Raw genomic sequence first — 12,104 nt, forward strand, 5'->3', positions numbered from 1 at the left:
TAGGCCACCAATGTAGAACAGGTGTCTCCAAGAGCTAACAAAGCTGTTGAGGAAAAAGAAATGTGAAAGAGAAGACCAATTAGCTTAACCTAAGAAAAGCAGGAGACCTGGTCCAGTCATTGAAAGCGTCATCTGCAAGATTCCCTCATCTGCCAGATTCATTCTAGGAATGGCTGTCAGGTAGAAATTAATCATGGACACAGAGGCTATCCTATGTAAAACCACACAGGAGCAATCACAGACTAGCTACTGAAAAATCTCCAGAAAGACCCGACCAATACCACCACAAGGAAAAAGACACCACCTACATTAGCAAAATCTTCCAAAGTTGCTCAAGACACTGCCTTCACAGCTCCACCGTCCCCTCATTTTCTTCTCCCCAACCCCTTATATAAAATTGCCACTGATAAACTGTCAGTGTGACTGCTCCCTGAGGGCACCTACAGCTTCATTAGTACACTTCTCACTTCCTCCAGGAAGCTCCTCATCTGTATGTAATTGATGTCTCAACAGAGATCCTATCCACACACTTCAGGCCATCTTAAAGCACTTTTCACTTCTGAAAAAAGACCCCTTAAACTGTGGCCTCTGAGCCAACGAAAACAAAGAGTGAGCTGAATAATGTTTCATTAAGTTAACACAACTCTGCCAAGAATCATACAATCAGAAACCCACTTATAAAGCTGGCCATAAAGAATAATGAAAAAAGACCATATAAAATTCTTCAAATGTTGGAATCATTATTTACTCTGGGATCTAAGGGCTAAAACATAGGATATATGTTCTCTATAATTTTTCCCCTAAATAGAGACTTTTAAAATACTAATTCCCCTGCTAGAGTGCTGCTTCCTCCCTGAAAGCCATTAGGGTTAATAACAAGCAGAACCTTTTTTGATCTCTGTGGATGAAAATTGTACATTCTCCAGTTTTTTCCTTTTAAATAGTAGGATGGTTGCTTTTGATTTTAAACATGCAATATAAATTAGGGCCACGAAAAGAGAAATTCATTTTTTTCTTGTTAATAACAAGTTATAAATAGAAGGTGAAAAGAGTGAAGGCTCTGTAGTGATACGATCATTTCATATAAAATATGTATGGGTTCTGCAGCCAGCAATGCACTGTAAGTCAACTTAATATGTGTGAGCAAACTCATGATACACCAATGTATTATCCTCAGAAAACAACTCAGACACAAATATACCCATAAATCTCTGACTAAAATAGCCCATAAAATTCAAAATATTTTCTTTGGGTGACATAGATCTATACTTATATTGGCATAAATGGTCATGGGTTGTCAACAAAGATATATCAAGTGATTCACCTAAATCACTCTTCAATCTCTATAGCTTAAGCCTGTAAAATCTGAAGAGTTTACCTTCTTGAGTCTGCATGTCTAATTCTTATTAACTCGACAAACTGTTTAGTAGGAGTCAAAGAAACGTAACTATAGTTCTGTGTCTTGTAAATTCTATAATCAATAATATACCACTTTCGCCACTCTGTAAAATTTTCAACAGAACTTTAAAACAAAATACCTTGGCAAAAGATCACCCATTTAATAAGAATGTTTCTCTGGCCAACTGACTGCAAGAGGAGGACTAAAGCATTACTGTTATTATCTCAAATCTAAAGATTCAAATATTACTGGGGCGCCTGGGTGGCGCAGTCGGTTAAGCGTCCGACTTCAGCCAGGTCACGATCTCACGGTCCGTGAGTTCGAGCCCCGCGTCGGGCTCTGTGCTGACGGCTCAGAGCCTGGAGCCTGTTTCCGATTCTGTGTCTCCCTCTCTCTCTGCCCCCCCCCCCCCGTTCATGCTCTGTCTCTCTCTGTCCCAAAAATAAATAAACGTTGAAAAAAAAAATTTGAAAAAAAAAAAAAGATTCAAATATTACTGACTGGAATCAAGCTGCTAAGATTTCTTATTACCACTTTTTGTAAGGGCTTTTTAAAACAAATGCAAATTTAAAATATATTAAAAATACTTAAAAAATATTTCTCTGCTTACCCTCTTTAAAGGTGCAGCGGATGTCAGTTGATCTTTATTAATTTGAAATAACTCTATAATAGCTTATTCTCTGGATTGCCACAAGGCGATGTTACCGATTGATAGTTATTATTCACATCAGCACTTCCGGCTCTTTCATCCCAAAGGAGGAATGAGAGAGGAGAAGAAAAAAACCAGATGGTGGGACCCTCCCCTTTCCCTTCCCCTCTCCCCTCTGCCCTGGCTCCCAGGTCCACACATCCCCACCTTCACTCTCTGATTATATTTTCAAAGTATATTTGTACAGCTGTAAGAAGTGCAGAACTTGCATCCATTCTAACTTCTGGTTCAAATATGTATTAGAAACAGATTCAGCAAGGAAACCACCTGAACTGGCTCAGGACTTTACTATCAATTTGTAAGAAATCATGTGATACCCTACTCCTTAATTTGGATAAGCCAGGGGTTCCTCTTTGTCAAATTCTCAAGTCTATAATCAGAATAGATTTAAACAAATGTTGGAAAAGCAAACTGTAGCAATGACTCCTGGCCATTAGTGTTCCTTGTGATTCCAAGAGAGTTCACAGTGGTTAGAGCCTGGCTTTTGGTGTCACATACATCTACCTGGCTTACCACTTGGATGAGATATTTAACATACCTAAGTTTGTCTTCTCACAGGTGAAAGAAAGAAAGAAAGGAAAGAAAGGAAAGAAAGGAAGGAAGGAAGGAAGGAAGGAAGGAAGGAAGGAAGGAAGGAAGAAAGAAAGAAAAAACAGAGAGAGAGAGAGAGAGAGAGAGAGAGAGAAAGATTCCTTTCCTTCCAAACAAGGAAGGAAGGAAGAGAAAAATAAAAGTAACAGAGCCTAGAAAGATTAATTATCTCATAAGAATGTTGTGAGGATTAAACCATATACATGTAAACAACTTACAGAGGCTGGGTCTTAGAGGCATTCATATTTTCAATATCTAAGTCTGATAAGGTTCGTGGGCTATAAACAGAAGAATATGGTATTTACATGGATAGGAAATATAGTTAAGCTAAAAGAAGCATTTGTGGTTTGCCATAAGATGCAAAAGTGTAAAAGTCAAGGAATATTCAAGGAAATAAGCTGTTTACTGTCCGTTCAGTGATTCCCCAAAGCAATTTCTCTAATGCAACTTCAAAGGAGAAACCAGAAAATCTAGTCTCGGTCACATTAGCTGGAGATGTGTGGGTATGTGTTATTGTGTGAAGTACCTATCCACATTTCAAATTAGGGGAATTTACTCATCCTGCTTTGTTTTGGTTATTGGCTGAGTGCTCTCACCCTGTCTCCACCCCTTTCCAGCCGCTAAAACCCTCCCACTGTTTCTTCTGAAATTCCGAATTAGTCATTTAGCAAAATCTCCCATTAACCTCCATCTCTTCTCAGAATATTCCACTCACATCTTGGATCTACAAAAAAACCTGACTCTCTCCGGTGAACACTGCCACTTTCCCTGGAAGCCTCTCAGGCAGAAGTCCCTCTCTTTTCCATACATCTTGCACTACTGGGACTGGAAATGGGATAGGTGGTCTCCGTTTCCCCTTGCTGCTTATTAGACGCCTCCAGCATGCTATCTCACTCCATCAGGCCATAGTAACAACTACCGCTCCTTCCTGCACTCATCTACCAACTCGTGGGTTACCCCTCTTCATGTTTTGAAGATTTTAACTCCTAAATGTCACACCCTTTCAATGCTAGTTCTAACATAATTGCCTGTTTCAATATCCACACAGATGATTCTCTAATACTTTACACCTGGGCTACCACCAGCCTCTACGTCTTTGTGCAAATAAGAAAAAGCAACATTTCCTCCAAGGAGATCCAGCTCCATCCCATAGCACTAGGCTGAGCAAACAGAGGGCTGCTGAATTTCAGCCACTGATAACGGTCCCTTCAGTCAGGCCACTCTGAAGAGGGCGCACACTGCCTAACCATTCATGACAGCCTTAAACCTAGCCCCCTTCTTTCTTTCCTCTCATCTCAGACATAAATTCCATAATATCGTCCTAACCTCAATTTCGTGCATTCCACTCACATCACCTATCTTTCTAACTCATTTTCTCTAGAACACCAAATCAAACAATCTTATAAGGCCAATCTCTTCATCCAGTTAATAGATCCCATTTCCTCTCATCTAATCAAGCACACGGCCACAGGTCACCTTCCTCATTATCAAATTCTCCTCCTCAACTGGATTCTCCTCATCCTCATCCAGTTGAGGATATCAACTCAATATCCTCATTATCTAGAATAATTAGAATTATTCTAATATTTATCTCTCATATTAAAAAAACTTTATTTTTTTAAAAAATGTATTTATTTATTTTGAGAGAAGGGGGAAAGGGCAGAGAGAAAGGGAGAGAAAATCCCAGCAGGCTCTGCACTGCGGGGCTCAAACTCACAAACTATGGGATCATGACCCGAGCCAAAACCAAGAGCTGGACACTCAACTGACTGAGTTACCCAGGTGCCCCAAAACAACTTTCTTTTGATTTCACTTTCCCTTCTAGCCATTTTCCCATTTCACACCTTCCCTTTATCTCAAAAATCCTTGAAAGAATCATCTTTTGGGGACTCCAATTTCTGTCCTCCTATTCTCTTGAACCCACTCCACTCAGGCTTGCAGTCTCAGCAGTGGACAGAAATTGTCATTGCCAAGTTCATCACCAACCTCACAAAGCTAAATCCAATGGTTATTCTCAGTCTTCACTATAAGCTGATCCATCAAAAGCATTTGGCACATTTAAGGTGCTTCCTCCCCAGAAACACTTTCTTCACTTGGTTTCCAGGACAGACATGTTCTTCTATCCATTTATCTTTAGTCGCATTTGTTGTAATTATTTCCTATAATTTCTCCAAGGTCTTAAAATTCAAGTGCCCGTGAGCTCAGTCTTTGGGCTTCTTCTCTTTTCTATCTGCCTTCAGTTCTTTGGTGATCTCATCTGTTTCTTATCTTTAAATATCATCTATAAACTGACCACTTTTACATGTGTATGTCCAGCAAGATCTTCCCCATGAATTCACGACTGATAAATCCAATTATTTAACACATCCACCTGGGTGTTGAAAATGAAGGTCATACTTAGTATGTCCCAAACTGAGCTCCCTATCAACAATTCTGTCTCCTAAACTAAGTCTCTTGCAGATTTTCCATCTAAGTTAAAGATAATGCTAATTTTTCTACCTGCTCACACTCAAATTTGGGGGTTATCTCCAGCTCCTTTCTTTATTTCATAGCCATACTAATTTTAGCAGCTCCTGTTAGATCTAGCTTTGTATATATCCAGAATCCAATCACTTTCCAGCATATCCACTGCTACTCTTTTTATTCAAACTCTTATCTGATTATGGCAAAAGCTTTCTAACTGGTCTCTGGTTTTTGTCCTTTTTCCCCTATATATATATATATATATATATATATATATATATATATATATATAGCACTAATTACAAATATATATATATTTGTAATTAGTGCTCCTGCTATACTTTAGCTTCTGCTAAAACCTATATGAGCTCATTGCCTCTCTAGCTCAAAACCCTACAAGAGTTGAACATCTAATTCAAAGCAAAAGGCAAGATCAAGGCACCATAATATCTGGCCCCATAACTTCTCTAACTTTGTATCTTACCATCCTCTCCTTTGCTCACCCTGGCCTCCAACCACACTAGGCTCTTGATGTTTTTGGAATATTCCAGGAACTCTCCTGCTTCAAGGCCTCTATAATTGCTGCTTCTTCACCTAGAACTCTTCATCCTTAGATACCTGCTGCCTTCCTTATTCCCCTCAGATCTTTCTCAAATGTACCCCTTTCTTTGACTCTTATCTCATTTATTTTGCCCCATATCACTTTTTTGGAACTGAAGAAGCTATACATTTTACATATTTATTTTGCTTAATGTCTGTATCTCTACCCATCTAAGACCCAGGGGAGGTCTCTTTTTGTTCTTGTTTTTACTGCTGTAACTGCAGTGTTGAAAATAGTCCAGGACACATAGAAGCTCAATAGTTTGAGAGAGAGAGAGAGAAACACAAGTGCCCATTGAAGCCAGTAGTGCAACAAGAGGGATAATCCAGTAAGATTCCCCTTCATCTTTCTGAAGGAGAACAGTTTGCTCCATTTAGCAGCCCTTCCAGAAGGCCAGAAGTTGCTGTGCATCTCTGCCTTGTTCTCTCTGTAACCACAAGGCCCCGTCAAAATTCACAGTACTACCACAACGATAGATAGCATGGGGGTGAGGTGAGTTTTCAAAAGGTGTAAGAATAGGGACCTCAAATTCAGTGAGAGTTGGTTTTCAAAAAAAAAAAAAGTCCACAAAGCTAACTTCAGCCCTTTTATTAAGAATCTGTGTTTCCTACTTTAATTCACAACCTCTGTTGCAGATCAGATAGGCACTGAAGCAAAATCAGTCTCCTGGGGACCATCAGAAATCATACCAACTTACAGGGCAGGAGTGTCCAGTCAGAATACAAAGGGACTATGTGTGGCCGTTAACAAAATGAATGGCTTTGGGCCATTACTGAAATACGATATTTCTGCAAGGATCCTTTAAGATTTGTTTGTGTAAAGATAATTTACTGATTTCTATGAGTCCACCAACAGAGGCTTTAATGACACAGTCTTCCTCTTGAATCATGATCTGGATCCACTTTGTGGGACTAGTGGGTAAGGTAGGAAAAAGTACAGCAGCATTTGTGGAACAAAGATTCGCTAAAACTGCAGTCCAGGAATTATATACACTAATGCAATCATAATGCACATGTCTTGAGAAAGATAAAAATGAATTAACAAGGGCAGAACTCAGAGGCAGAAAATGCCCCCTTAGAATTCTGGAAGGGTTGCTCACTTTTCAAAAGGGTTTCACAAGAACATAACTTATTTGGCCCTTGTTTCATTGTTAGGAATACTAAGATCATCAAACAACTTGTGATCACAGGAAAAAAGAAACACAATCAGAGACAAAACAGCATTCTCTGTCTCACATAAGAATAAAACCACTGGATACCCCCAGTAACACCCTCATCTTACAGGAGAAATATACTGAGAGCACTTGAGAATATTACCCAGAAAAGTCCATACTTTAAAAAATAACTAAAACAAAAAGCAAATAAATGCAAATTTTTCTTAGGTGATAATCTTTTGAATAAAAATTACTTGATGCTGAATCTAAGCAGGTGGTAAAAACGTAGAGAAGAAATTATATCTATAACGGTCAGGAATTCGATCTGTGAATTACTGGACTTCTATGTAATTTCTAAGAGTAAGGTTTATATCTTAAAGTTCATCACACTTACCTCCATTTCCTTCTCCACTGGCATTGGCCTCTGCCATTTCTGCGCCATCCAGTTCAGACTCACAGCCTAAATCCAATGTTCCATCAGCTGGGCATGACGACTCCTCTTTCTATATTATTTTTAAAAAATGATGATTTATGGAGATGTACTGGCAACTGAAAACATTTAAAATACTTTCAGAGTCCTAAAGTATTACTACTGTTACTTATAACTTGGAATTTCAACAGATTTACTTAATGTAAAATCAGTCCTTCAAAAAAAAAAAACTAGGAAAAGCACGCTGCCACAGATGATTTTTTGTAGATAACCTTTTAAAATCTATACAAAAGTGACATATGCTGCTTCCATTTTTTTTTTCAATTCTACATTCCTCCTTATATTAGGAAATGGCTTAACAACTCAGAATTTTACCAGTACATTAAATACCCAGGTACCTACAAAAAGCAACTGAAATAATACAAGTCTTTTTGATTAACCTGGGTTATTTTGTGAAACGCACACAGTGATGAGGGCCTAATGCTTAATGGCTGAGAAAGAACCTTTGCTTCTTTGCCAGGTATAACGTTTAGCATTAAAAACAGCCTTCTCAAAGGAAATTAATGACCTTTAAAGGTAATCCATCATTTATTAAAAACAGTGACTTATTTTTAAAATATAAGAAAAATACGTTGACTTATTATTGTTCCAAGTTACACAACCATTTGGAGACCATCGGCTTTTATCCTCTGGAACTTTGCATCTTAGATAACACTTCTCATTCTAGTTGGGAAGGGGATTACACTAAATTAAGACTCAATTATCTGAGTCTTTTTATGTCATTTCTCTATTCTTCTCACACAACAAGAATGCATTATTTAAAATTCCCTTGATATCACTGTTGTTTTAAAACTGAATGATTAATTTAAATCAGCAACTTTTCAAGAAGGATGGATAAACTTATTTTTATAAAAGACAGAAAGGCACACAGGTGTGAAGTCTGTATATCAACTGATGGTCATTAAGTCAAATAGTTTACGGCAACTGTGATCATCTTAAGCTCTTGGCTGATGCCTCATGGCACTCCTCCATGTAAATTTTTAAGAATCAAGAATTTTAAGGAAGCCACAACTATTTTCCGTTACCATATGTTAGACTGAAACCACAGATATGCTTTCCTTGAAGAAAAATGTCATTGTTTATTCTTAATATGAAGTCACTTTTAAGACATCTGAAAACATTTAAAAGGCATAGGGGTCACTTTTCTACCCTTCACCCAAATCTAATTTTGTTTACCTTCACATGTCTGAGAAAACGCATGATACGCAGTAATAACAGACATAATACGCAGAACAATCCAACTTACTTTGAGAGCATAGAGGCCTGACTTTCCAGGGATTTTGAAGAATGTTCCATCCCCTATTCGAGTGTTAGTGTGAAGCATTGCATTCAGACAGGCTAATGGAGAAGTTCCACTAGAAAATAAAAGTGTGCAAAAATGAAGAGTCTGAGATGCAGTTTCTGTGGTAAAACTGTTCTCAGTCTCTCTCTCAAAAAAAGACCTTCTCACATGCCTTTTTAAAATATCCTTCCAACCCTGAAAACATCTACATTACAATAACAGGCCAGTCCAGTTTTGCCAAAGTTAATCAGATGCATCTGTCTTATAGGCTTCAGGCAAAAAGTCTCCTGAATTGAAATTATGCTTTTTATTCATAAAGCAACCAACACTCTATTTCCAAGAAACCAAAGCCCAAACGTTAATGTGCTGCTATTTTACAAATAATACCACGAAGCCTCAGTTTTTAAATATTACGGGCAACTTGATGGTTGCACTTGAATGATCAAATAAACCAAGTTCAAGGACAGCTCCATCCTATAGGTTGAAAAGCAACAAAAGAATAATAAGAAACCAGGGAAGAACTGATTTGAAATTACAAGTATTTAAGTTACTCACAGGACTGCATTTCTCACACGGCCAAATAAAAATGTCTATCTGTGTTTATACCTCTGATACAGCTTCTACAATGACATCAGTTGCTCAGATTCGTCAATAAAAAAGTATGTGTTTGGGAATTCTACCCAGTTAATAATTATGTTCTGTAGTAAAACTGCAAGTGACTGAATTATGAAAACAGATTTTTTAAAGAAGTCAAACAGAATTAAACTAATAATTAAAAATATCAATGCACATATGTACAAACATTGAAATGTATTCATTATACTTAGAAAGATGTTTATGAACATTATACTTAGAAAGATGTTTATTTTCTGGAGTAGACTTTAGAACCTTTTTTTTATTTGCAAACTAGTATTTTTGCAAACCAGAAGTTAGAGCTAGTATTATTACTTTCATTTGTTAATGTTTCCATTTACATTTTACTTCCTAATATGCTAAAAGATTGATATTTGATTGAACCAATATTGATTAGAAGCCCTACTCCACCCCATTTGTGTCATATGGGTTCTGGATATTTAATCCAAAATATTCTCAGAGAAGAGAACCTCTAGGATATTAAGGTTTTGAAATTTGAATTTCTATGACAGAAACATAGTTTTATGTTACTAAAAGTTTCTAAAAACGAAGACTATTAAATCTGTTACCTACTATGAAAACTCACAATAAAATTAAAAGGCTAAATTTGCCAAGTTGCAACAGCATGTGTGTGTCTGTGTATATACACACACACACACACACATATGTGTGTGTGTGTGTGTGTATTGCATATATTGTGTGTGTGCACATGTGTGTGTGTATTGCATATATTGTATATATTGCATATATATACATCATAGTCATAAAGGTTTATGAGAATTACAATAAGAAGAACACACTCATTTTAGGAAGAGGCTTCTCTTTGCAAACATGTCAGTATGATCCCATTGGATGTGACAGGAAGCAAGAGCCCTAACATAAATTTGGTCATAGAACAATGCAGTGATAACACTAAAGCATACGTGGTAATTCTACTGTGTGCATTTATGTAACATCTTTCCTTGGGAAGCTTCTCCAAGTTTACAGACCGAATTTCATTATTTTTCCTCACAAAAGATTTTTTGCTCATATTTCAAGTGGGCCAGGCATACCTTATACAGTAAAATATATTCATCTCTCCCAGAAATATCTCTGTTCATGAACAAATTCCAGATAAATAATGCTGTACATGTTATACTGAACACTCCAAAATACCTATTTTTGTCATTTTCTCTTTAGATAAAAGCACAGACAAATTGAAGCTGGGAAATTATTACGCCAGATTTGTGGAGTTTTAATTTAGTGAAACTGTCAGAAACACAGACTTTCCGTAGGGACTTGGCAAGAAAATGTTAACACTATAAGTAAAATAGAATCCAATACATAGAAATGAAAAAAAATGCAGACTTTTAAAAATGTAACAATAAAATTGCCCACCTAACAGCAAACCTCACACACATTCTTCTTGCTTTTTCCTAAAGTCCTAACACAGATTTAGAATATGAAAGAATACTACAAATTTAAAGACAAAAAGTGCTAAACAAATGCAATTTAACATCACTATAATTTACATTTTCTTTCTAAGGTGCAGTAAATGAAGATAATTGTAGAAGATAAATTGACTACTAAGTAGCAGTTTAATGCTATGCTTGCTGCAAATGTAAGTGATAAGCACCCAGTTTCATACAAATAATAAGCTCTGTGGAGCATGAATATATTATTAAATTATACTGTTTATTAATTCCATAAAGTAAAGATTTACTATGGAAATATTTAAAAATATGTACTTCACAATCACATGACAGTGTATCCCCAAGTCTCAATGACTACCGTCATTCTCCCAAATCATTCCCAAAATAAACATATGAAATCTGTTTTATTTCAAAACTAAACAACATTTGCATTTTAGAAGAATTAGAAAATATTTTGCAATGAAATGCAAATTTTACAACTCAAATCACTGGCTGATTAGTCACTTAGTTTTAAGCTTACAACCTGCATTTCTTTACAGAAAAAAAAAAAACCCTGTATTAGGTCTATTTAAAAAAAAAAAACAATAAAACATTAGCATCAACTGTTTCATCCAATGCAGAAGAGACATAGGAAAATGCATTTTTAAAAAATCCTTCATACTATTTATTTATTGCTATTAGCCTCAACAACCCCATACAGTCTAGAAATTTGGATTGCTTTTCCTGAAGAAATGAATGTCTTAATGAACTATTACTGAACAGTAGTAAATAAAAGTCTTATTTATGTTTTTATTAATTTCATATTAAAAAAATAAATCTAGCAGGCATGCCTTGGCCTGCTTTGAGGAAAATATATTTATATCCATACATATTTAAATATATTTATATATGTTTATGTATTAATATATATTACAATGACTTACTGTGGGCATGAAAGAAGATAAGGCAAATATATGTTAAAAATGTATTCTTAGATAGCATGAACAACTTCTACATAGCATTTCATATTTGTAATTAACAAAAAAACACATTTCGTTCACAGTTAAGGCAAGCGTTAATTACCTCAGTTGGAACTTTAAAAGTTAAAAACTCTATAATAAAATATGCATGTGTGTATATGATCTGAAATAACAAAACAACATTTTAACAACAAAAAAAAACTCTGAACTTTCAAAAGTTACTTACTTTCTAAAAAGATGAGTTGGAAGAATCGTGATATCCCGAATTATAAAAGGAAAACCAAGAAAAAAGGAAGAAAAGAAAGTTAGTTTTCCAACTTTAAATACAATTCTGCATCTTACCATTTCAATAAAACAGGGGAATATACAAGACACACACTGAACTTGTAGTTTTGGCTGCCAAGGGGGAGGA

The 12,104-nt window shown here is 36.1% G+C and overlaps 1 protein-coding gene across 1 annotated transcript in view; it reads right to left on the reverse strand.

The window, feature by feature from the left end:
- The window catches only part of ASXL3 (ASXL transcriptional regulator 3), a 177,434-nt gene that overhangs the window by 100,445 nt on the left and 64,885 nt on the right, over window positions 1–12,104 (reverse strand). Inside the window, exons 7-8 of the mRNA XM_047086869.1 lie at window positions 8,653–8,761; window positions 7,311–7,419 (exon numbers count right to left, since the gene is read on the reverse strand). Of these exons, the coding sequence (XP_046942825.1) occupies window positions 7,311–7,419; window positions 8,653–8,761 (218 nt within the window). The remainder of the gene's footprint in view (window positions 1–7,310; window positions 7,420–8,652; window positions 8,762–12,104) is intronic.

Source organism: Lynx rufus, unplaced genomic scaffold (genome assembly GCF_022079265.1).
Source record: "Lynx rufus isolate CCGP_SWC_20201006 ecotype Redwood Valley unplaced genomic scaffold, mLynRuf1.p SCAF_22, whole genome shotgun sequence".
In the NCBI taxonomy this organism is placed as follows: Eukaryota; Metazoa; Chordata; class Mammalia; order Carnivora; family Felidae; genus Lynx; species Lynx rufus.